Source organism: Spea bombifrons, chromosome 8, assembly GCF_027358695.1.
Source record: "Spea bombifrons isolate aSpeBom1 chromosome 8, aSpeBom1.2.pri, whole genome shotgun sequence".
Classification (NCBI taxonomy): domain Eukaryota; kingdom Metazoa; phylum Chordata; class Amphibia; order Anura; family Pelobatidae; genus Spea; species Spea bombifrons.
The window spans coordinates 484,486-506,582 of record NC_071094.1 but is presented as its reverse complement, the minus strand read 5'-3'; the positions used below and the strand labels follow the sequence as shown (position 1 = coordinate 506,582).

At 53.6% G+C, this 22,097-nt stretch overlaps 3 protein-coding genes across 3 annotated transcripts; 2 read left to right on the top strand and 1 right to left on the bottom strand.

Moving 5' to 3' along the window:
• The first annotated feature begins 333 nt into the window (after positions 1-333).
• On the top strand, positions 334-1,901 carry LOC128503120 (basic proline-rich protein-like). Its single transcript, XM_053473140.1, has 3 exons — positions 334-387; positions 506-577; positions 834-1,901. The coding sequence occupies exons 1-3, from the start codon at positions 334-336 to the stop codon at positions 1,899-1,901; spliced, it is 1,194 nt and encodes a 397-aa protein (XP_053329115.1).
• Positions 1,902-4,939: 3,038 nt separating this feature from the next.
• LOC128503393 (transcription cofactor vestigial-like protein 4) lies at positions 4,940-9,141 on the top strand. The gene is made up of 5 exons (XM_053473470.1): positions 4,940-5,030; positions 6,255-6,393; positions 6,515-6,734; positions 6,921-7,017; positions 8,782-9,141. The coding sequence occupies exons 1-5, from the start codon at positions 4,964-4,966 to the stop codon at positions 8,994-8,996; spliced, it is 738 nt and encodes a 245-aa protein (XP_053329445.1). The 5' UTR covers positions 4,940-4,963; the 3' UTR covers positions 8,997-9,141.
• Positions 9,142-12,116: 2,975 nt separating this feature from the next.
• CFP (complement factor properdin) lies at positions 12,117-20,823 on the bottom strand. Its single transcript, XM_053473139.1, has 10 exons — positions 20,766-20,823; positions 19,290-19,440; positions 18,790-18,944; positions 18,191-18,361; positions 17,430-17,627; positions 16,903-17,076; positions 16,548-16,736; positions 14,997-15,105; positions 12,952-13,099; positions 12,117-12,267 (listed from the first exon to the last, which is right to left on the bottom strand). The coding sequence occupies exons 1-9, from the start codon at positions 20,821-20,823 to the stop codon at positions 12,964-12,966; spliced, it is 1,341 nt and encodes a 446-aa protein (XP_053329114.1). The 3' UTR covers positions 12,117-12,267; positions 12,952-12,963.
• Positions 20,824-22,097: the final 1,274 nt, after the last annotated feature.

Below are 22,097 nucleotides of genomic sequence, written 5' to 3'. Positions count from 1 at the left end.
GATACAGACAGAGAGTGTGGGATAGAGACAGAGAGTGCGGGATACAGACAGAGAGCGCGGGATACAGACAGAGAGTGTGGGATAGAGACAGTCTGAGAGTGCGGGATACAGACAGAGAGTGCGGGATACAGACAGTCTGAGAGTGCGGGATACAGACAGAGAGTGTGGGATAGAGACAGAGAGTGGGGGATACAGACAGAGAGTGTGGGATACAGACAGAGAGTGTGGGATACAGACAGAGAGCGCGGGATACAGACAGAGAGTGTGGGATAGAGACAGTCTGAGAGTGCGGGATACAGACAGAGAGTGCGGGATACAGGCAGAAAGGCTGAGATGGTAGAATCGTTTGCTGACTGGGGTGGAATAAAGGTGTCTGATAAGGCTCTGGTGGGTGTTGGGCGTTTGCCCCGAGATGCCCCTGAGTGTTTATGGGGCTCCCGCCCCTGTGTGATGTCGCGGGGCAGGTGCAGTCGGTTACACGTTCAGTACTCAATGTCTCCACTAGGCGGCAGAGCAGCCTCTGAAACTCATACAGATGGGATTTAACCTAGGGGCAAATAGTGACGAGACGGCGGTGGTAACCGCCCCGCGCTGCGTTTCCAGGGGCAGATTGCCTTTTTACACTACGGAGGTCTGTGTTTAGCCGGCGTCCTCTCGCCAGGCAGCTGTCAGAGCTCCGCGGGGTGATGTATGAGGAGCGTGGCGGAGGGGGTAGGTCCAGGTCAGTCCCAGGGCAGTGCCGTGGTAAATACCCCATGTGGGTTCTCTGGGGCCCCTGTCCCTGGTAAGTACCCCGCCGAGACCTGCCACCCTGCGGCGCATGTAACCCTCAGCCGTCCATCTGCTGGCTTTATGAGCAAAAAGTAATCGATGGGAAGACACCGGGGGGACCCGGCGGCCTCACTGGTCTCAGGGGCCCTCAGCCTCCAGAGGATGGTCTCAGGGGCCGTCAGCCTCCAGAGGATGGTCTCAGGGGCCCTCAGCCTCCAGAGGATGGTCTCAGGGACCCTCAGCCTCCAGAGGATGGTCTCAGGGGCCCTCAGCCTCCAGAGGATGGTCTCAGGGACCCTCAGCCTCCAGAGGATGGTCTCAGGGGCCCGCAGCCTCCAGAGGATAGTCTCAGGGGCCCTCAGCCTCCAGAGGATGGTCTCAGGGGCCCTCAGCCTCCAGAGGATGGTCTCAGGGGCCCTCAGCCTCCAGAGGATGGTCTCAGGGACCCTCAGCCTCCAGAGGATAGTCTCAGGGGCCCTCAGCCTCCAGAGGATGGTCTCAGGGGCCCGCAGCCTCCAGAGGATAGTCTCAGGGGCCCTCAGCCTCCAGAGGATGGTCTCAGGGACCCTCAGCCTCCAGAGGATAGTCTCAGGGACCCTCAGCCTCCAGAGGATGGTCTCAGGGACCCTCAGCCTCCAGAGGATGGTCTCAGGGGCCCTCAGCCTCCAGAGGATGGTCTCAGGGACCCTCAGCCTCCAGAGGATGGTCTCAGGGGCCCTCAGCCTCCAGAGGATGGTCTCAGGGACCCTCAGCCTCCAGAGGATGGTCTCAGGGGCCCGCAGCCTCCAGAGGATAGTCTCAGGGGCCCTCAGCCTCCAGAGGATGGTCTCAGGGACCCTCAGCCTCCAGAGGATAGTCTCAGGGGCCCTCAGCCTCCAGAGGATGGTCTCAGGGGCCCGCAGCCTCCAGAGGATAGTCTCAGGGGCCCTCAGCCTCCAGAGGATGGTCTCAGGGACCCTCAGCCTCCAGAGGATGGTCTCAGGGACCCTCAGCCTCCAGAGGATGGTCTCAGGGGCCCTCAGCCTCCAGAGGATGTCTCAGGGACCCTCAGCCTTCAGAGGATGGTCTCAGGGGCCCTCAGCCTCCAGAGGATGGTCTCAGGGGCCCTGATTGGGGGGGGTTGTTTATAATAAAATCATTTTCCGTGATGGGGATTTGGGGCATTCCTGCATACTCTTAACCTATTCATTGCCTGAGTGGGCAGAATCCCCCCCCCCCCCCGGGGCTCTTTGTTCATCTCTTTAGGAAGCCTCCTGACCCGGCCGCCCTACCTGCCCCCCCCCCCCCGGTGAGCGGCAGAAGGCCTGGGGGCCGACATTCCTGCAGAAGAGCAAACAGAGGCAGATGGCACAAGCCGTCAGTCAGCGGAGCGAGCCGAGCCCGTCACGGGGTAATTACAGCGACGTGTCTGAACACCGGCTCACCTGATCCCGCGCAGCCCTCCCCGCGCATGCAGACCATCCCACGCAGTCTACCCCGCGCATGCAGCCCACCCCACGCATGCAGTCTACCCCACGCAGTCTACCCCGCGCATGCAGCCCACCCCACGCATGCAGTCTACCCCACGCAGTCTACCCCGCGCATGCAGTCCACCCCACGCATGCAGCCCACCCCACGCAGTCTACCCCGCGCATGCAGCCCACCCCACGCATGCAGCCCACCCCACGCAGTCTACCCCGCGCATGCAGCCCACCCCACGCAGTCTACCCCGTGCATGCAGCCCACTCCTCGCATGTAGCCCACCTCGTGCATGCAGCCCACCCCACACAGCCCACCCTGTGCACGCAGCCTACTCCTCACAGTCTACCTGCACATATAGCCTACCTCTCGCATGTTGACTGTCTAACTCATTCATGTTACTCACCCTTCTGGCATTTAACGGGTTAAGAGCTGCGTGTCTCATGCACCACGCGTGTCAATAGGAGTCTGCGTTAATTCCCCGTCACTGAGTCAGGAGTCGGTCTGCCGGCGCCACGTCCCGTTGGTGTCGGGGGTGCCTACACGCCCCGGAAATATTGGGGCTTATTCACTAAATGGCGAGCGAAATGGCTCAACGCGGAAAACTGGTGTGAATAGAATGACCAGCTAATCCAATCTCACACCAGTAGTAGAATAAGTGCAACAACCTCCCAGCAGAAGTGGTAGAGGGTAATACAGTGAGGGCATTAAACATGCATGGGATAGACATACGGCTCCTGAATCTAACACGAGACCAACGACTGATTAAGGTTTGAGTCTTTACAGCAGGAGAAACGGGCGACTAGACGGGCCGACGGGGGCCGATCTGCTGGCGGGTTCTGGGTTTCTAATCCTTAGGGAAATGGGGCAAAAAGGGGCAGGAATCAGATAAAAAGGAGAAATCATTTCTCTTCATTTAATTTACAAGCAGCGGTTCCCCTCGGAATTAGAAACCCAGAAGCTGCCGGCAGATCGGCCCCCGTCAGCCTATCTAGTTTAAATCCCCGCACTGTATTAGCGTCTACCACGTCTGCTGGGAGGCTGTTCCACTCAACTACTACCCTCTCAGTGAAGAGAAACATCCTTCTATTAAGCCTCTGATGTTTTAGATGATGATGTAATGTCGGTCGTGATTATCGTTGTGAAATGCCCCTTTTACCCCCCGTGTGCGGACGCTGCTGCTCACGCTGTGAATTTGGGGCATTTAGGGCTGGGATCAGTAAGCGAGCCGCCTGGTGGGACGCGCCCTCAGAAGTGTGCTGGGATTTGCCCCCGGGCGAGGGTGAGCTCAGGCGGGGTGTGTCAGCGTTCTGCCCGGCCTCGTGTCTCTGGGGGGGAGGGGGGGGGATAAGTAAATAGCAGCTCGTAACAATGGGGCAGAAGCTTAGCCACGGGGCTGGAATGTGCCGCACACGCACCCTCATTAGCATGCAACTCCCAGCCGGCCCGCGACGTTCATTCTCCTCCTGGAAATACCCGGCTGGAGGCAGATTCCTGACACGGACTCCTTTATTCTCCCTCTGCCTGTGCGGGGGGGGGGCATCAGAATTTGGGGTTCCCGCTGTAAAGACTCAAACCTTAATCAGTCGTTGGTCTCGTCTTAGATTCAGGAGCCGTATGTCTATCCCATGCATGTTTAATGCCCTCACTGTATTACCCTCTACCACCTCTGCTGGGAGGCTGTTCCACTGGCCCACCACCCACTCAATAAAGTAAAGCTTTCTTCCATTCCATCTCAGCCGATATCCCCGGATAAAGGAGGACGACGTACTAATCCCTCCTCCCCGAGACGCCCCGATGTAACCCCAAACCATGGCTGCCCATGGGGGCCCCAGAATCCCGCTGCCCGGCCATCGCGTGCCAAGTCTTGGGCCATTGGAAGCCGTGCACAGCATGTAAAATCCGTGACATTAACGTGTTTGTTGGGCCTGTCACGGATGCTCATACATGCGATTGCTGGAGATTTGCTGTGATCCGTGTGCCGCGCGCGGTCACTATTAGGGGACACGCGTGTTTTGTTGAGACGTGTCTCGGCGCATACTCGCAGGAATGACAGCTATGTGTACCGATGGCACTCGGCGTGAGAACCCCTCGCCCGCCCCGCTGCATGTTTGGGCCTGCAGGGCCTTGTCACCTTTACTGTGCGTGTATGTGTGTGCGTGCCCCCCGTGTGCCACCTATGGCAGTGAAAGAGTTAAGTGATGAATTGGTGAAGGCAGGGGTTAAAACCAGGGATATTGCAAGGAAGGGGTTAAATCCAGTTCTGTCAGCTGTACGTTACATAGGGTTGTTTGGCAGGGAAATGGTTAAACATTTGTACCGGGCTCTGGAAAAGAAGAGGTTAAACCTCTGGAAGTACGCTGGGCTCAGTGACCCCTCTTTAATACCCACGGGGGGGGGGGGCATTGAGTTTGTAGAGGACCAGAAGGACAGGAAAGGGTGTAAGGGGGTCTCGGAGACCCCTAACAGCCTCACTCTGCAGACATTGCTGTGCCAGGGGAGGTTCTGGGGCATTAACAGGGGCAGCGGGGGGGGCACGTGGAGCGGGCGCAGGGAGGGCAGGCGGGGGGGGAAGCTCTTTGTACCTGTGATTGAAGGTGAGCAGGGAGGGAGGCAGGGGGGGGAGCTGGGCTTAGGTGCAAGCTGCTGATTGGCTGTCCCGGGGTCCTGGGGGATATAAAGCTGCCGAGTGTCTCCCAGTCAGGAATATCCCTGCTTCGCTCTCCCCACCAGTATGGCCGTGTCCAGCCTCCAGTACACAATGGGAATCTCCAGCGGATTCAAGGTCTACATCCTGGAAGGTAGGCCCCCCATGGCCCCCCACAGCCCCCCATAGCCCTCCGCAGCCCCCGTGCCGGGGAGACGGATCCCGACGTTCTATAGGCATTCCCAATATATTTAGCGTATATTACCCCCAGCCCCTGCTGCCTGCAGACACTATATATCAGCATATGCGGGTATCTGCCCCTGTGCCGTGCGGGGCCCCTGTGCCCCCCCCCCGTGTAAAGCTTTTATTCTTCAGCCCACGAACCAACCGACTCAACTGGTGTTTGGAGATAGATTGCAAGCTCTCGGGCTAGCTGAGCCTCTCCTAGACCAAATGCCCCCCCTTCAGATTCCCTTTGTTGTTGTTGTTATTATTATTATTATTATATTCATTATTATTGGTAGTATTAGTATTAGTATTATTAGTATTAGTAGTAGTAGTAGTGTTATTAGTGGTATAATTATTATTATTATTAGTGGTATTAGTGGTATAATTATTATTACTATCAGGGGTATTATTAGTGGTATTATTAGTATTAGTATTATTAGTAGTAGTAGTGTTATTAGTGGTATAATTATTATTATTAGTGGTATTAGTGGTATAATTATTATTATTATTAGTGGTATTAGTGGTATAATTATTATTACTATCAGGGGTATTATTAGTGGTATTATTAGTATTAGTATTATTAGTAGTAGTAGTGGTATTAGTGGTATAATTATTATTATTATTAGTGGTATTAGTGGTATAATTATTATTACTATCAGGGGTATTATTAGTGGTATTATTAGTATTAGTATTATTAGTAGTAGTAGTGTTATTAGTGGTATAATTATTATTATTAGTGGTATTAGTGGTATAATTATTATTAATATTAGTGGTATTAGTGGTATAATTATTATTACTATCAGGGGTATTATTAGTGGTATTATTAGTATTAGTATTATTAGTAGTAGTAGTGTTATTAGTGGTATAATTATTATTATTAGTGGTATAATTATTATTATTATTAGTGGTATTAGTGGTATAATTATTATTACTATCAGGGGTATTATTAGTGGTATTATTAGTATTAGTATTATTAGTAGTAGTAGTGGTATTAGTGGTATAATTATTATTATTAGTGGTATTAGTAGTATTAGTATTAGTATTACTAGTGGTATTAGTGGTATAATTATTATTATTATTATTAGTGGTATTAGTGGTATAATTATTACTATTAGTAATATTAACACACCCGCTTGCCGTTTTGCTCCAGGTCAGCACAGTTCTCGGGACTCGGACCGCCTGCGACCGTTATCCAGCCGCGGCATCCCCGTCTACCCCATAAAGCGCAAGTGCAGCCCGGAACCGCGCCAGCTGCCGAAGAGAGTGTGCCCTGCCAGCAGCCAGCCCAGGTACTGCCCCCCCCGGCATATGGGCGCCCAGTGTAACCCCTGGGGGAGCGGGGACCTCCACCAGCCCTCCACCAATCACATTTCTGCTGGAGGATAACCGGCTTTTCCCGTCTCTTTCTAGGGGGAAGGTTCCACCGGCTCCAGTGAGTTCACAGTCCGTAGGAAGAGCGTTCCCCCCGGCGCCTGGTCCTCACGCCAGCCTGGAACATGTTCTCCGAAGGCTGATGCCGGACCGGAGACCGCTGGAGATGAAGACGATGGATCAGAACCAGGACGAGCAGCCATTGGCTTTAGTGAAGAGAAAGGAGAGGCCCGTGGACCCCGCAGTCCTGCTCCAGCAGGTACGTGTCACCGGATCACGTGCTCCTGATCGCCGACGCGTTTTACTGGCTGCCGGAGTAGAGTCCTGACTGTGACAGCCGACGACTTCCATGCCCGGAAGCTCGCTGTGTCTCCGCATCCCTTCTCTCCGTTGGCCCTTCACTCTTTGCCTGTGGCCCTAACTCTTCTTTTTTTGCCTGTTTCAGAACCGACCCTCTGTTATCACCTGCGTGTCCAAACCCAAACCGGCAGCGGCACTGTCCGCCGAGCCCCCGAGCCCCCTGCGGGAGAGCCATAGACAAGGTGAGTCCTTTAATAACCTATCGTCCACCGGCTAGGGACAGAGATAGAATGTTTCTTTACGTGTTTGGATGGAATGTTTCTTTACGTGTTTGGATGGAATGTTTCTTTACGTGTTTGGACAGAATGTTTCTTTACGTGTTTGGATAGAATGTTTCTTTACGTGTTTGGATGGAATGTTTCTTTACGTGTTTGGATGGAATGTTTCTTTACGTGTTTGGATGGAATGTTTCTTTACGTGTGTGGATAGAATGTTTCTTTACGTGTTTGGATGGAATGTTTCTTTACGTGTTTGGATGGAATGTTTCTTTACGTGTGTGGATAGAATGTTTCTTTACGTGTCTGGATAGAATGTTTCTTTACGTGTTTGGATGGAATGTTTCTTTACGTGTGTGGAGAGAATGTTTCTTTACGTGTGTGGATAGAATGTTTCTTTACGTGTCTGGATAGAATGTTTGGATGGAATGTTTCTTTACGTGTTTGGATGGAATGTTTCTTTACGTGTTTGGATGGAATGTTTCTTTACGTGTTTGGATGGAATGTTTCTTTACGTGTTTGGATGGAATGTTTCTTTACGTGTGTGGAGAGAATGTTTCTTTACGTGTGTGGATAGAATGTTTCTTTACGTGTCTGGATAGAATGTTTGGATGGAATGTTTCTTTACGTGTGTGGATAGAATGTTTCTTTACGTGTGTGGATAGAATGTTTCTTTACGTGTTTGGATGGAATGTTTCTTTACATGTTTGGATGGAATGTTTCTTTACGTGTCTGGATAGAATGTTTCTTTACGTGTTTGGATGGAATGTTTCTTTACGTGTTTGGATGGAATGTTTCTTTACGTGTTTGGATAGAATGTTTCTTTACGTGTGTTGACAGAATGTTTCTTTACGTGTGTGGATAGAATGTTTGGATGGAATGTTTCTTTACGTGTTTGGATGGAATCTTTCTTTACGTGTCTGGATAGAATGTTTCTTTACGTGTTTGGATGGAATGTTTCTTTACGTGTTTGGATGGAATGTTTCTTTACGTGTTTGGATGGAATGTTTCTTTACGTGTTTGGATAGAATGTTTCTTTACGTGTTTGGATGGAATGTTTCTTTACGTGTGTGGATAGAATGTTTCTTTACGTGTTTGGATAGAATGTTTCTTTACGTGTTTGGATAGAATGTTTCTTTACGTGTTTGGATAGAATGTTTCTTCACATGTGTGGATAGAATGTTTGGATGGAATGTTTCTTTACGTGTCTGGATAGAATGTTTCTTTACGTGTTTGGATGGAATGTTTCTTTACGTGTTTGGATAGAATGTTTCTTTACGTGTTTGGATGGAATGTTTCTTTACGTGTTTGGATAGAATGTTTCTTTACGTGTTTGGATAGAATGTTTCTTTACGTGTTTGGATGGAATGTTTCTTTACGTGTTTGGATAGAATGTTTCTTTACGTGTTTGGATGGAATGTTTCTTTACGTGTTTGGATGGAATGTTTCTTTACGTGTTTGGATAGAATGTTTCTTTACGTGTTTGGATAGAATGTTTCTTCACGTGTGTGGATAGAATGTTTGGATGGAATGTTTCTTTATGTGTTTGGATACTTCTCCTTGAAAGTGAGAATGTGTTAAGATCTGGGAATGTTGGCCGTTCGGGGAGAAGGGGCTGCTGGAGGGGGCCGGTCAGGGGCCGGTCAGGGGCGCTTGGCTTTGGGGGTTTTCTAGGTTTGTGGCCCTTGTGAGGTTCCTCTGGCTCACGGCTCCTGATTCTCTCCTGCGCAGTCTTCTCTCGATCCCCTGATGTGGAGGAGCATTTTCGGAGGAGCCTGATGTCTTCTTCCCCTCGCCCCAACGTTTCCCCCCCGCCGGCTCCAGCCAGGAATCCCAGCGTTTCCGTGGAGGATCATTTTTCCAAAGCCCTCGGCTCCAGGTGGCTTCTCATCCGGGCCGCGGCCGACTCTCCCTCTTCTCCAGAACACAGGAGCCTCCTCTCATGAAACCAGCCCGAAAAATCCCAGCCGGAACGGCCCCCCGGACTCCACGCTTTGTAAATATATTTATTGGCCCCCGAAGGAACTGCGTGTAACGGATGAGATAACTGTATATAATTGGATTATTTTTTAATAAAATAAGTGGAATAAATCGCTTTTTGGGGTCATTTCTTTCGAGACATTTGAGTGGGGGTTCAGAGTTGCATTAACCCTTTTAGTGTCTGAGGGTTAAAGTGCTCCGGGTTACATGTATGAAACAGATCATGTCAGCAGTGGGGGAGGGGATGTGTCCGCCAACATATGTGTTTCTGCTGCCACGGGATTAAAAAAGTCCAAAAAGAAAATTGTCTTTAACAATAAAAAAAGAGAGAGGAGCCCAGAACTAGAGGGCACCAGGGCAGGAGACTGGGGGGTAATATGAGAACCTTCTACCTGAGGGGTAGTAGATACCTGAAATAGACCTCCAGTGGAAGCAATACAAACACAGTAACTGGAAAGCTTGGGTTGCGCATGAAGCTCTCCTAAAGTGAAAAGTGGTTTAAAATGGGGCAGAATGGATGGCCAGCTGGTTCCCTTCTGCCCCCACTACCTGCGTATCCCTGTGTGGGGCAGCTGGTGAGGGTTCTTTAGCTTCAAGGTCTCGACCACAGATGGTGAGATGCGTGGATGGCAGGTCTGGTTACACGGGAATAAACACACAAACGCTTTCGTGGGGGCAATATGAGAAACCTAAAGCCCCTGGACGGGCAGTAAGGGGGGGGTCAGCCTTCCAGGTCTGTACGGCTCGCAAATACACTTTATCTGTCTTTCCACGAGTTAAGCGTCAGTTCTTGGGGTAAGAGGCAAGCCGGGGTCACTTGCACAGTCCATGCACGTTCTGCCCCTCCGGGGGGCTTTCACTGGGTTCTGTGCCTCAACTTGCATCAAAAGCCAAATTCAAGACTGATCTTCAAATTAAGCGTCTTTATCCAAAACCCAACTTTCCACAACAGACATTTTCTTAATTTGAGAAAAAACTCTCTTATCCACCCAAATATTCCGCTGGGGCATCCGTTGTCTACACGCTACCATCGCGCTGGGGCATTCATTGTCTACACGCTACCACCGCGCTGGGGCATCCCTTGTCTACACGCTACCACCTCGCTGGGGCATCCCTTGTCTACATGTATGATCCAAGGACCATTTGGATTCCGTGTAGCTGAAAGGGTTAACTATACAGTTTTCCGCATTTCAGCCCCCGCAGGCGTGTTTAACCCCGTCTTGGGATTTGCATCTTCATTCCAGCCCTCTGGTATATGTTAGTGTTATTTCTCGGAGGAAATACCCCAGGCCTGTACCTGCCATGCCGTAAGAGGGGCATCAAGGCGAGCCGTGCCCCTGCACCCCCTTTCTTCTGCTTCCACAAGCGGATGGCAGGACCTTCAACCTTGCCCCAGGTGCCCCGGTTATGGCTTTGTTACCCCCGCCTGACAGCTTCCATGGGTTATTATCGGCGATAAGTCATTCTATAGGAGCCCAGCCAGAGCATCTTCACCTGAGAACCCCCACATAACTGATACCCCAAACTCACTCCCCAAAGGGAATACGTTACTAATGGGGCACACCTTGTGGGGCTGTGTGGGGCAGTTGCTATGCGGGGAGCCGACAGACCATCCTCGGAGGGGTATTAGGAGTCGTTGAGATATTGCTCATTCCGGATCCTCCCCGTCTGGATCCCATCATAATTCTGGATATTCCATATTTACGGCCTTTGAAGTGTGGAAGCGCGCATTTAACGAGGGGTAATTAAGTTGCCCCCCCCTGACATTGGGAGGTTTGTGAAATGCGCTTGGAATGATCCCCACCTTCCTGGGGCAAGTCTCCACAGACCCCGGACAGGAGCAAATTCCTGCGTGAGTGCCGGGGGCCGACAGCTGTTCCTTTCAGGTGTTAAGTTTCTCAGACAGAAACGATGAAGCGGCCCCCGGGCTACCATTTCTGAAGCCGCAATCCAAACAGGAATCCGATCTCCGGGAAAACCGGTCCGACCGGAAACCTGGGAGGAAATCCAAGGCTCGGGGCCACTGTGCACCACGCGGTGGGGATGCCGCTGAGTGGCGGATTGGAGATTAAATAGATTCTTACCCCCCCGAGCACTAAAAAAAGAACAATGGAGCCAAACTTCAAAGAGGGACGGTCCAGGTGAGACAAAGGACCCTCCTGGGATCATGCGGAGTATTCGGCATCCCACGGACAACTGCCCCGGGCTCCAAATACCATGAAATATCACATGCCCAGTGACCCCGCAGGGGGGCCCCAAATAACAGACCCCCAACGTCTGTTCATAATTAATGTGCGGGGCTCATCTTCCTCCTGCATCTTTCTTACCCCCCCCGGGTATTCCCTCTCATTTCACTCTCACCCCTCATCTGCCCCAAACACCTTCTCACACTCCTCTGGCACACAAAGGGTTATATTGGTTGAGTAAAGGGTAATTATTTTAAACACTGAAACATTTCGGGTAAATTACCCCAGACTGGGGACGCCGGCCACGGGGCAAACATGGGGTGTCCCTAATGTGGCATCGGGCACAGGATCAGCTGGCGGCGCGTCAGGGGAACCGTCCTCTCCGGAAACATTTTCCAGAAAGAATAGCCCCCCAGATGCCCCACACAGCTGGGTTCAGGGTAGTTTAGGAGGGGACATGCCCCAAGTGTGGCAATTGGGCTGATGAAAGCCGGAAGATATAGTTTGTCACTAATGATAACCCCGTGTGGGGCGCTTTTATCAGAGCCGCACCGGCGCCACCTGGTGGCACTCCTAGGGACTTCGGCCGGTGGTTCTCTCCAGATGCCCCGTACCATCTGTGAAGCGAATGTGGATTTAAACGACGTTAATCTACCCTCTAAACCCAACTTAACTGTCCCTTCCACAGGGTATTACTGCACCCAGCAGGGTAACTGCATGACACGTGGGTTCCAGGTCAGGATGCCACGTGGGGTCTCAGGATAACGATCTGCCCCGGGCAATCACTTTATGATGTGTTACCCGGTGATTGTGGGGGTCGGGCCTCGCTGAGCGTCTCCGGGGCCCCCCATGCTTTCTGTGATTCCCGATCCATGACAGGAGATCTGGATAAAGTTATCATTTTATTGATTGGGATCAGGACGGCTTTCTTTGGTGGGATCCGGTACAGTCGAGCGGTACAGAGTATGACCCCCGATCCCCATCCTCCGCATTCCGCATCTCCGGGTGTTCAGCGTCCGCCCCGCAGCTCCACGTCGGGTCCAAAAAACTCCTGAAGCAGAATAAAAGAAGGCGATGAAGCCGCCATATTTATGGAGGGCTACAAATTAGAGCATGTGCAGCGGGGGCACTAGGTATTGGTGTAACTGAGTGGGGTATTTAGAAGAATAATGGGGTTTATTTCCCCGTTTAGTTTATAAAGCCGTTTCCTGATGTTTCTATACACATTATCGGGGCTTTTAGGGCTGTAGAACCCTGCGATACCCTCATACCCAGCAAACTTTCTGACCTCCTAGAAAAGAGGGGCATCAGGGGGGAGAGAGGGGCATCAGGGGAGGAGAGGGGGCATCAGGGGAGGAGAGGGGGCATCAGGGGAGGAAAGAGGGGGCATCGGAGGAGGGGAGAGGGGGCATCAGGGGAGGAGAGAGTAGTAGTGGGGAGGAAGAAGGACTGTTTAAATTAATCAGGAAAACTCATTTTCAGATCCGAAGGGCCCTGGGCCCCCCCACGGGCTGCACTCCCCCATATGCTTGCCTTGATTTGATGTGAGCGCTTTGGGTGAAGAGAGTGGCTGTGATGGGGGCCGGGGGGCTGAAGCTGACACTGGGCCCAAACATTCCCCGTGGGCCCTGCGTGGGACACCGTGACGGCACCGAGGTCGCCATTCGCCAGCTGCATAAGAAATGACCCCCCCGCACACCAGAGCACCCATTCCCCTCCGCATGCCGTAATCTACCTTGTTGCCATATCAGCACTCAGGCACATTCTGACACTCTTTTTTCTCCTCCACCTTCAGGGTCTGCCCATCGATAGCTGGACACTTAATTCTTGGAGATCCGGAGAAGAAAACTTCCACTGATTTGGTCGCCGTGTCAACAAAATCCCTTAAAAAGAAAAAAGCATTTTCCCAAACAAAAGGGGTCTGTAGACAGAGCCGGGGACAGACGCACAGACAGGGGGCTGTATCCAGAGCCGGGGACAGACGGACAGACAGGGGGCTGTATCCAGAGCCGGGGACAGACGCACAGACAGGGGGCTGTATCCAGAGCCGGGGACAGACGGACAGACAGGGGGCTGTATCCAGAGCCGGGGACAGACGGACAGACAGGGGGCTGTATCCAGAGCCGGGGACAGACGGACAGACAGGAGGCTGTATCCAGAGCCGGGGACAGACAGACAGACAGGGGGCTGTATCCAGAGCCTGGGACAGATCGACAGACAGGGGGCTGTATCCAGAGCCGGGGACAGACGGACAGACAGGAGGCTGTATCCAGAGCCGGGGACAGACGGACAGACAGGGGGCTGTATCCAGAGCCGGGGACAGACGGACAGACAGGGGGCTGTATCCAGAGCCGGGGACAGACGGACAGACAGGGGGCTGTATCCAGAGCCGGGGACAGACGGACAGACAGGAGGCTGTATCCAGAGCCGGGGACAGACAGACAGACAGGGGGCTGTATCCAGAGCCGGGGACAGACGGACAGACAGGAGGCTGTATCCAGAGCCGGGGACAGACAGACAGACAGGGGGCTGTATCCAGAGCCGGGGACAGACGGACAGACAGGGGGCTGTATCCAGAGCCTGGGACAGATGGACAGACAGGGGGCTGTATCCGGAGCCTGGGACAGACAGACAGACAGGGGGCTGTATCCAGAGCCGGGGACAGACGGACAGACAGGGGGCTGTATCCAGAGCCTGGGACAGATCGACAGACAGGGGGCTGTATCCAGAGCCGGGGACAGACAGACAGACAGGGGGCTGTATCCAGAGCCGGGGACAGACGGACAGACAGGGGGCTGTATCCAGAGCCTGGGACAGATGGACAGACAGGGGGCTGTATCCAGAGCCGGGGACAGACAGACAGACAGGGGGCTGTATCCAGAGCCTGGGACAGACGGACAGACAGGAGGCTGTATCCAGAACCGGGGACAGATGGACAGACAGGGGGCTGTATCCAGAGCCGGGGACAGACAGACAGACAGGGGGCTGTATCCAGAGCCGGGGACAGACAGACAGACAGGAGGCTGTATCCAGAGCCGGGGACAGACAGACAGACAGGGGGCTGTATCCAGAGCCGGGGACAGACAGACAGACAGACAGGGGGCTGTATCCAGAGCCTGGGACAGATGGACAGACAGGGGGCTGTATCCAGAGCCGGGGACAGACAGACAGACAGGGGGCTGTATCCAGAGCCTGGGACAGATGGACAGACAGGGGGCTGTATCCAGAGCCGGGGACAGACAGACAGACAGGGGGCTGTATCCAGAGCCGGGGACAGACGGACAGACAGGAGGCTGTATCCAGAGCCTGGGACAGATGGACAGACAGGGGGCTGTATCCAGAGCCGGGGACAGACAGACAGACAGGGGGCTGTATCCAGAGCCGGGGACAGACAGACAGACAGGAGGCTGTATCCAGAGCCGGGGACAGACAGACAGACAGGGGGCTGTATCCAGAGCCTGGGACAGATGGACAGACAGGGGGCTGTATCCGGAGCCTGGGACAGATGGACACTGACTCAGGCACTATACACACACTCACTCTAATGTATACATACACACTCACTCTAATGTATACATACACACTGGCTAACAGTATGCACACACATTGACTCTAACACTACAGTACCTGCCTCATCACCCCCCCTGTGGCCAAGCCGGGGACAGGAAGTGATTTATAGTCGCCATGGAGACCTGGCGCCCGGGTTTGTCGAGTCTTGATTTACTGTATGAGATCTGGTATAGGGCAGGGGGTTACTCACGGGTATTCGGGGTTACTCACGGGTATTCGGGGTATATCGGCTCACACACCCTCGCCCTCGTCCTTTCAGAACGTCCGCAGGGAGAAGAACACAAACCCCACTCGCTCCACTCTGACCACTGGCTCTTCACTGCGATGCAATGTAACAAAGTAACAGAACACAATATAATGTAACACAAAGTAACAGAACACAATATAATGTAACACAAAGTAACAAATCACACTATAATGTAACACAAAGTAACAGAACACAATATAATCTAACACAAAGTAACAAATCACACTATAATGTAACACAAAGTAACAGAACACAATATAATGTAACACAAAGTAACAAAACACAATATAATGTAACACAAAGTAACAGAACACAATATAATGTAACACAAAGTAACAAATCACACTATAATGTAACACAAAGTAACAGAACACACTATAATGTAACACAAAGTAACAAAACACAATATAATGTAACACAAAGTAACAGAACACAATATAATGTAACACAAAGTAACAAAACACAATATAATGTAACACAAAGTAACAAAACACAATATAATGTAACACAAAGTAACAGAACACAATATAATGTAACACAAAGTAACAAATCACACTATAATGTAACACAAAGTAACAGAACACAATATAATGTAACACAAAGTAACAAAACACAATATAATGTACCACAAAGTAACAAAACACAATATAATGTAACACAAAGTAACAGAACACAATATAATGTACCACAAAGTAACCGAACACACACACGCACACATACACACAACCCAATGCAACACACACAGGTACCTATACACACTACCCCCATACAACACACACAGGTACTTGTACACACTACCCTCATATTACACACACAGGTACCTGTACACACTACCCCCAAACAACACACACAGGTACCTATACACACTACCCCCATATAACACACACAGGTACCTATACACACTACCCCCATACAACACACACAGGTACCTGTACACACTACCCTCATATTACACACACAGGTACCTGTACACACTACCCCCATACAACACACACAGGTACCTATACACACTACCCCCATATAACACACACAGGTACCTGTACACACTACCCTCATATTACACACACAGGTACCTATACACACTACCCCCATACAACACGCACAGGTACCTATACACACTACCCCCATACAACACGCACAGGTACCTGTACACACTACCCTCATATTACACACACAGGTACCTGTACACACTACCCCCATATAACACACACAGGTACCTGTACACACACAGACCTGCACACACACCCGCACACACACCTGCACACACACCTGCACACACACCTGCACACAGACCTGCACACACACCTGCACACACACACCCGCACACACACCCGCACACAGACCTGCACACACATCCGCACACACACCTGCACACACACCCGCAAACACACCCGCACACACACCCGCACACACACCCGCACACACACCTGCACACACACCCGCACACACACCCGCACACACACCCGCACGGGGTTCCTGTCTTCCCTTGGCGGCGGGTTACGGGAATCACTTACGGATGCAGCCCTTGACGTTGTAGCAGTGCCGGCTCTCCCGGTAGGGTCCTTCACACCATTTGCCGCTGGATACGACGCCCTGGCACTCGCGCCGCCGGTTCTGCACCCCGGCCCGCTTGGTGCAGCTGATTTTTTCCGTCAGCCGGCTGCACTCCGTCCATTCCTGCCACTCCGACCACTGACCGTCAACTGAGGGGCACAAACCATGGCGTGAGGACATCAGAGAGGCAATTCCCGCACCCACCGGCAGCCAGCGCAGGTGCCACGTTATGCGCAGGACGGGGGTAGCCTAGAATTAGACACACGCCATCTGTACACGCGTGTGAGTAGCGTGTTTCCTTCTCAGTGTACTCACTTGGACACACGATCTTTGTGTTGCACAGAGTGTGTCTTGTTGGAGACCCCGCGCAGTCTTTGCCGCCATGTCGGGGTGGAGGGTTGTCACAAACTCTTTCTTCTTTATTCTGCCCGACTCCGCAGGTGACGGAGCACTCGGAGACCACCCTCCACTCACTCCAGCCACCATCCACTGCGGGGACAAGCGTGGACGTCGTGAAACCCGCCCGGAAAACCCATTAAAGAGACGCCGTGCTGCACCCTGTGAGTGGTCCCCGGGCCCCATTATAGAACCTCAGTCCCACGTGTGGCCACATCGGGGCGTCAGGCACCTACTACTTCTTCAGGGTTTTTATACACCGGAGGCCGGCATACATCGAGCGAAGCCCATTATTTTTATGCATTTTAGATTTGCCCACCTCGGGCTGAAATTTGCCCCTCATCTGCCCCATGGATAGCGGCCGGGGTTCTTTCTCTCTGCACACCCATCACCTTAACGGAGTCCGTGGTGGAAGCCGTCGTGGTCACCGTGACTGATGGCCTCACCTGGACAGGAGGGTAGACCTTTACATTCTTGCGACTGCCCCTGGTCCCCGGTGCAGGGTCTCCCGCGGGGGATGGTGGATGGCGGGGGGCTGTTACATTCTCGCTGGCGCTCCTGGGTAGCGACGTCTCCAGAGCCCTCTCTGATACAGGGGGAGGAACAAGACCCCCACGGCCCCCAATTTCCCCAGGAGCCGTGAGCTACGGGCAAAAAGAAATTAGTGTCAAACCGGATAGAGAGTGGGGAGAGAAGTCACCCGAACCCGGATAGAGAGTGGGGAGAGCGTCACGCGAACCAGGATAGAGAGTGAGGAGAGCGTCACGCGAACCCGGATAGAGAGTGGGGAGAGAGTCACGCGAACCCGGATAGAGAGTGAGGAGAGAGTCACGCGAACCCGGATAGAGAGTGAGGAGAGAGTCACGCGAACCCATATAGAGAGTGGGGAGAGAGTCACGCGAACCCGGATAGAGAGTGAGGAGAGAGTCACGCGAACCCATATAGAGAGTGGGGAGAGCGTCACGCGAACCCATATAGAGAGTGGGGAGAGCGTCACGCGAACCCATATAGAGAGTGGGGAGAGAGTCACCTGAACCTGGGGGGTCCGGGAGCAAGGCGGAGAAACACGAAAAGGCAACAGAACGAGTGTAATGTCCTTAATACCCCCACCGGGTAATGGTCCTGCCACCATTGGCCCCTGGCTAGGGCAGCAGGATACATATAATTACCCCTCTTGCCTGTGGTGCTAGTAGAGATTACCACTCACTGGGGCAGATTTGGCGAGTGTTGCACACAGCCGTCTCTTTCTTCTGTCCTCCGCAGGTTCCTCCGCACAGCGGGGGTGGGTTGTTGCACTCCCTGCTCCTCTCCATCGTGCCGCTTTCACAACTGACGGAACAGGATGACCACGGAGACCACGGCGACCACTCACCATCCTCTAAACCGAGTCGCGGTATGCGGAAGACAAGGAGACGGAGTAAGAGGAGGGGGCCGGGAACACAAAGCTGTAGCCCACCACTCACCCTGAACCCGCACCCACCCCTCACCCCAACTAAACCCGCACCCACCACTCACCCTAAACCCGCACCCACCACTCACCCCAACTAAACCCACACCCACCACTCACCCTAAACCCGCACCCACCCATCACCCCAACTAAACCCGCACCCACCACTCACCCTAAACCCGCACCCACCCATCACCCCAACTAAACCCGCACCCACCATCACCCTAAACCCGCACCCACCACTCACCCCATCTTAACCCGCACCCACCACTCACCCCCTCTAAACCCACACCCACCACTCACCCCATGTAAACCCGCACCCACCACTCACCCAATGTAAACCCACCACTCACACTCACCTGGGCAGCAGTCTTGTAAAGAGCACGCCTGCACCTCCAAATTGCTCCCATTGCAGTCTCCCTGCCCAATGCAGGACCTGCGTCTGCTGCGGATTCCTTCTTTACATGAAACTGAGCATGCACTCCACGCACCCCACTCTGTCCACTGAGCTGGCCTGGAACAGAGACAGACCGGGAGTGTGAGTGAGGGCTAATGTCCGAGTGTGAGATTTAACGGGCACTTGAGAAGGGAGCTCACTGTGATCTCTATAGTGAGGACTATAGAGTCAGAGAGGGTGAGCGATAATTGAGCGAGGGAAGGTGAGTGATGACTAAGAAAGGGAACGAGTGAGGACTGAGAGAAGGAGTGTGAGTGAGGACTAAGAGAAGGAGTGTGAGTGAGGACTGAGTCAGAGAGGGTGAGTGAGGCTTACACTCTCATTGAACTCCCCATAAGTGTACATGCTGTGAGTGTCAGATGTGTGCGTTTGTTGCCCCGCAGGGGGTAGTTGGGCTCTCACCGGCAGGCCTGGCAGGGGCCCTGGGCATCACGCCTGAAGCTGTATTTAATGTTCAGACAGCAGTCCTCTTCACTCACTCCCTCCCCGAGGTACGAGGAGCAGGACCCCGGATCCTCGTCCGAGTCTCCATAGCAGAGGACGCTCTCCGATCCTGGGGGGAGAGAGGCACGGTCACCACGGTGCTTTCCTAACACTTAAACCCAGCAGCAGGGGGTGCAGGAGGGGGTGTGCAGGATCAGGGGGTGCAGGAACCGGGCGTGCAGGAACGGGGTGTGCAGGAGGGGGTATGCAGGAGCGGGGGTGCAGGAACCGGGCGTGCAGGAACGGGGTGTGCAGGAGCGGGGGTGCAGGAACCGGGCCTGAAGGAGCGGGGGTGCAGGAGCCGGGCGTGCAGGAGGGGGTATGCAGGAGCGGGGGTGCAGGAACCGGGCCTGAAGGAGCGGGGGTGCAGGAGCCGGGCGTGCAGGAGGGGGTATGCAGGAGCGGGGGTGCAGGAACCGGGCCTGAAGGAGCGGGGGTGCAGGAGCCGGGCGTGCAGGAGGGGGTATGCAGGAGCTGGCGTGCAGGAGCGGGCGTGCAGGAGGGGGGGTGCAAGAGCCGGGCGTGCAGGAGGGGGGTGTAGGAGCCGGGCGTGCAGGAGGGGGGTGTGCAGGAGCGGAGGGGGGAAGGAGCGGGCGTGCTGGAGCCCACCGGAGCCACGGCAACCAATACAAACCTAGAGAAAACATAATCCCAAAATATTATGACATCATAGGGAAAATCAGACGATGTCATCTGTCAGAGCCCATCCCACGCCACTCAGGATCCCTACCATATATCAGTACCGTGTATCTGCCCCTGCTGGGGAGCATAACCAGAGGATCACCCACAGCCAGGGGGGGGGCATGCTGGGGGTAAGAGGGTCTCGGATTTGCCCCTCCTCTGTTTATCAGTGAAGTGAAAGGACCCCCTCCTCGCCCACCCCCAGGAAGGAGGATGTCGCAATCACTGGGTGTGAAAAGGGAGGGCAGAGGGGCAGAAGTTCAGGGACACGTGGGGGGGGGATTAAAGGGTAACAGTGCACTCAATACAATGTGTTCTGGAGAACTTATTAACGAAATCTAGAACATCTAGAACACCTAGAACCCGAGCCTTTTCTAGATCCGAGGTCCACGCTGCCCCTCTCCTCACACGCCGGGGTCCGTGGTGGTCTCCTCCACTCACCAGGGCATTCAGGGGCTTACGTGCAAAGATCGATTCTGCCAAGTTTGGGAACTGGGCTTATCGCCATAGCAACCAGTGGATACAGCTACATTACATACCGTACTTTGCTGCTTAAACCAACCAATAGGAAGAGGGGCTTTTAATGTAAATGACCCCCTACGTATTATATAAAGCCCAGCATGTGAGGCCTCCGCACCTCCGCGCATGCACATGGATCCCGCGCTTTATAGAAGTGCCCCCGGGGGGGTAAAGGTGAGAATAAGAGGCTCTTACCTGCACTCCGCAGAGTTAGGAGACCCCCAGCGATCAGCAGCAGCACGCGGCGGAACATTTTTTTTGGGGGGGAGTGGAAATGTCAGGTGTGGGAGATGGAGTGCGCTAACCCCCTTCTCCCCGGGGCTTTATAACACGTCCGAGTTACCACCTCCTCCTACTGCCCCTGCCCCGCACAGACCGTCCCATTACAAACGGGAAACAAAAAAGCAGAAGCTGCAGGTGTCGCAATAGGCGGCGGGGGAGGAGAACTTGCGCTGATCTGGGGTAACAAAGCTGCCAGCCACCCATCCACAGGGCACAATTTAACCCTATACACCGGGGCCGCCCCAAGGGGCAGATTCGGAATAATAGAGCAGACGGCGCGTTCAGCGTGCGCTCGGCAGTCCTGTCCGACGGAAGCCCCGGACGAGCCTAAAAAGGACCCGACCAGGGAGTACATGCCGCCTAACGTCCGGTTTACTGGAGATCTCTTGATGCCGGTCCTGTAGGGGGCATTTTTCATAAGCGCCCCAGTGAAAGGGTCATCTGCCCCTCTGTGGAGTGTGCCGACCCGTCAACAGAGGCAAAATCCAACTCCCAGCACTGGATGCCTCCGTTTTTACCATGAAGGAATTGGGGCGGCCAGGGAGAGGGGGTCCCGGTATGGCGTGCCAGTGAATAGGACCCCCAGAGCCCCCTCATTTCACCATCTGCCGGTGCAGCCAGGAAGAGACCGGAGGGGAAGCCCCGGGGAGGCCGTTTCCTTGTTAGGTTTGGCATTGTTTTATTTAATCTTCTATAGAAACCAATCAGAATCCCCTTTGACTCGTCTGTGGGGTGCCAGAGGTGGGCCTGCCACGGGCGACACGGCACAGGGGCTCGGGCGACACGGCACAGGGGCACGGGCGACACGGCACAGGGGCACGGGCAACACGGCACAGGGGCACGGCCGACACGGCCGACACGGCACAGGGGCTCGGGCAACATGGCACAGGGGCTTGGGCGACACGGCACAGGGACACGGCACAGCGGCACGGGCGACACAACACGGTTATCACGGCACAGGGGCATAGCACGGGCGACACGGCAGAAATGGGTCACGGGCGACACGGCACAGGGGAACGGCTTTGTGGGCATCACCTGCGTGGATGCCGAACATTAATTTCCATTTCACAAACAAGTATCGACATGCTTGCCCTCGCACGCACACCTTGCACTCCTCAACACTCCCTGGGAATGCTGCCAGTATACACCGAGACTGCTGGGGAGGAAAAATTGTGCAAGTTACAGTGAAAGAGAGGATTTGAGAAGGTGATGCGTATTCCGGAAGGGTCTCAGAGATGACAGGCG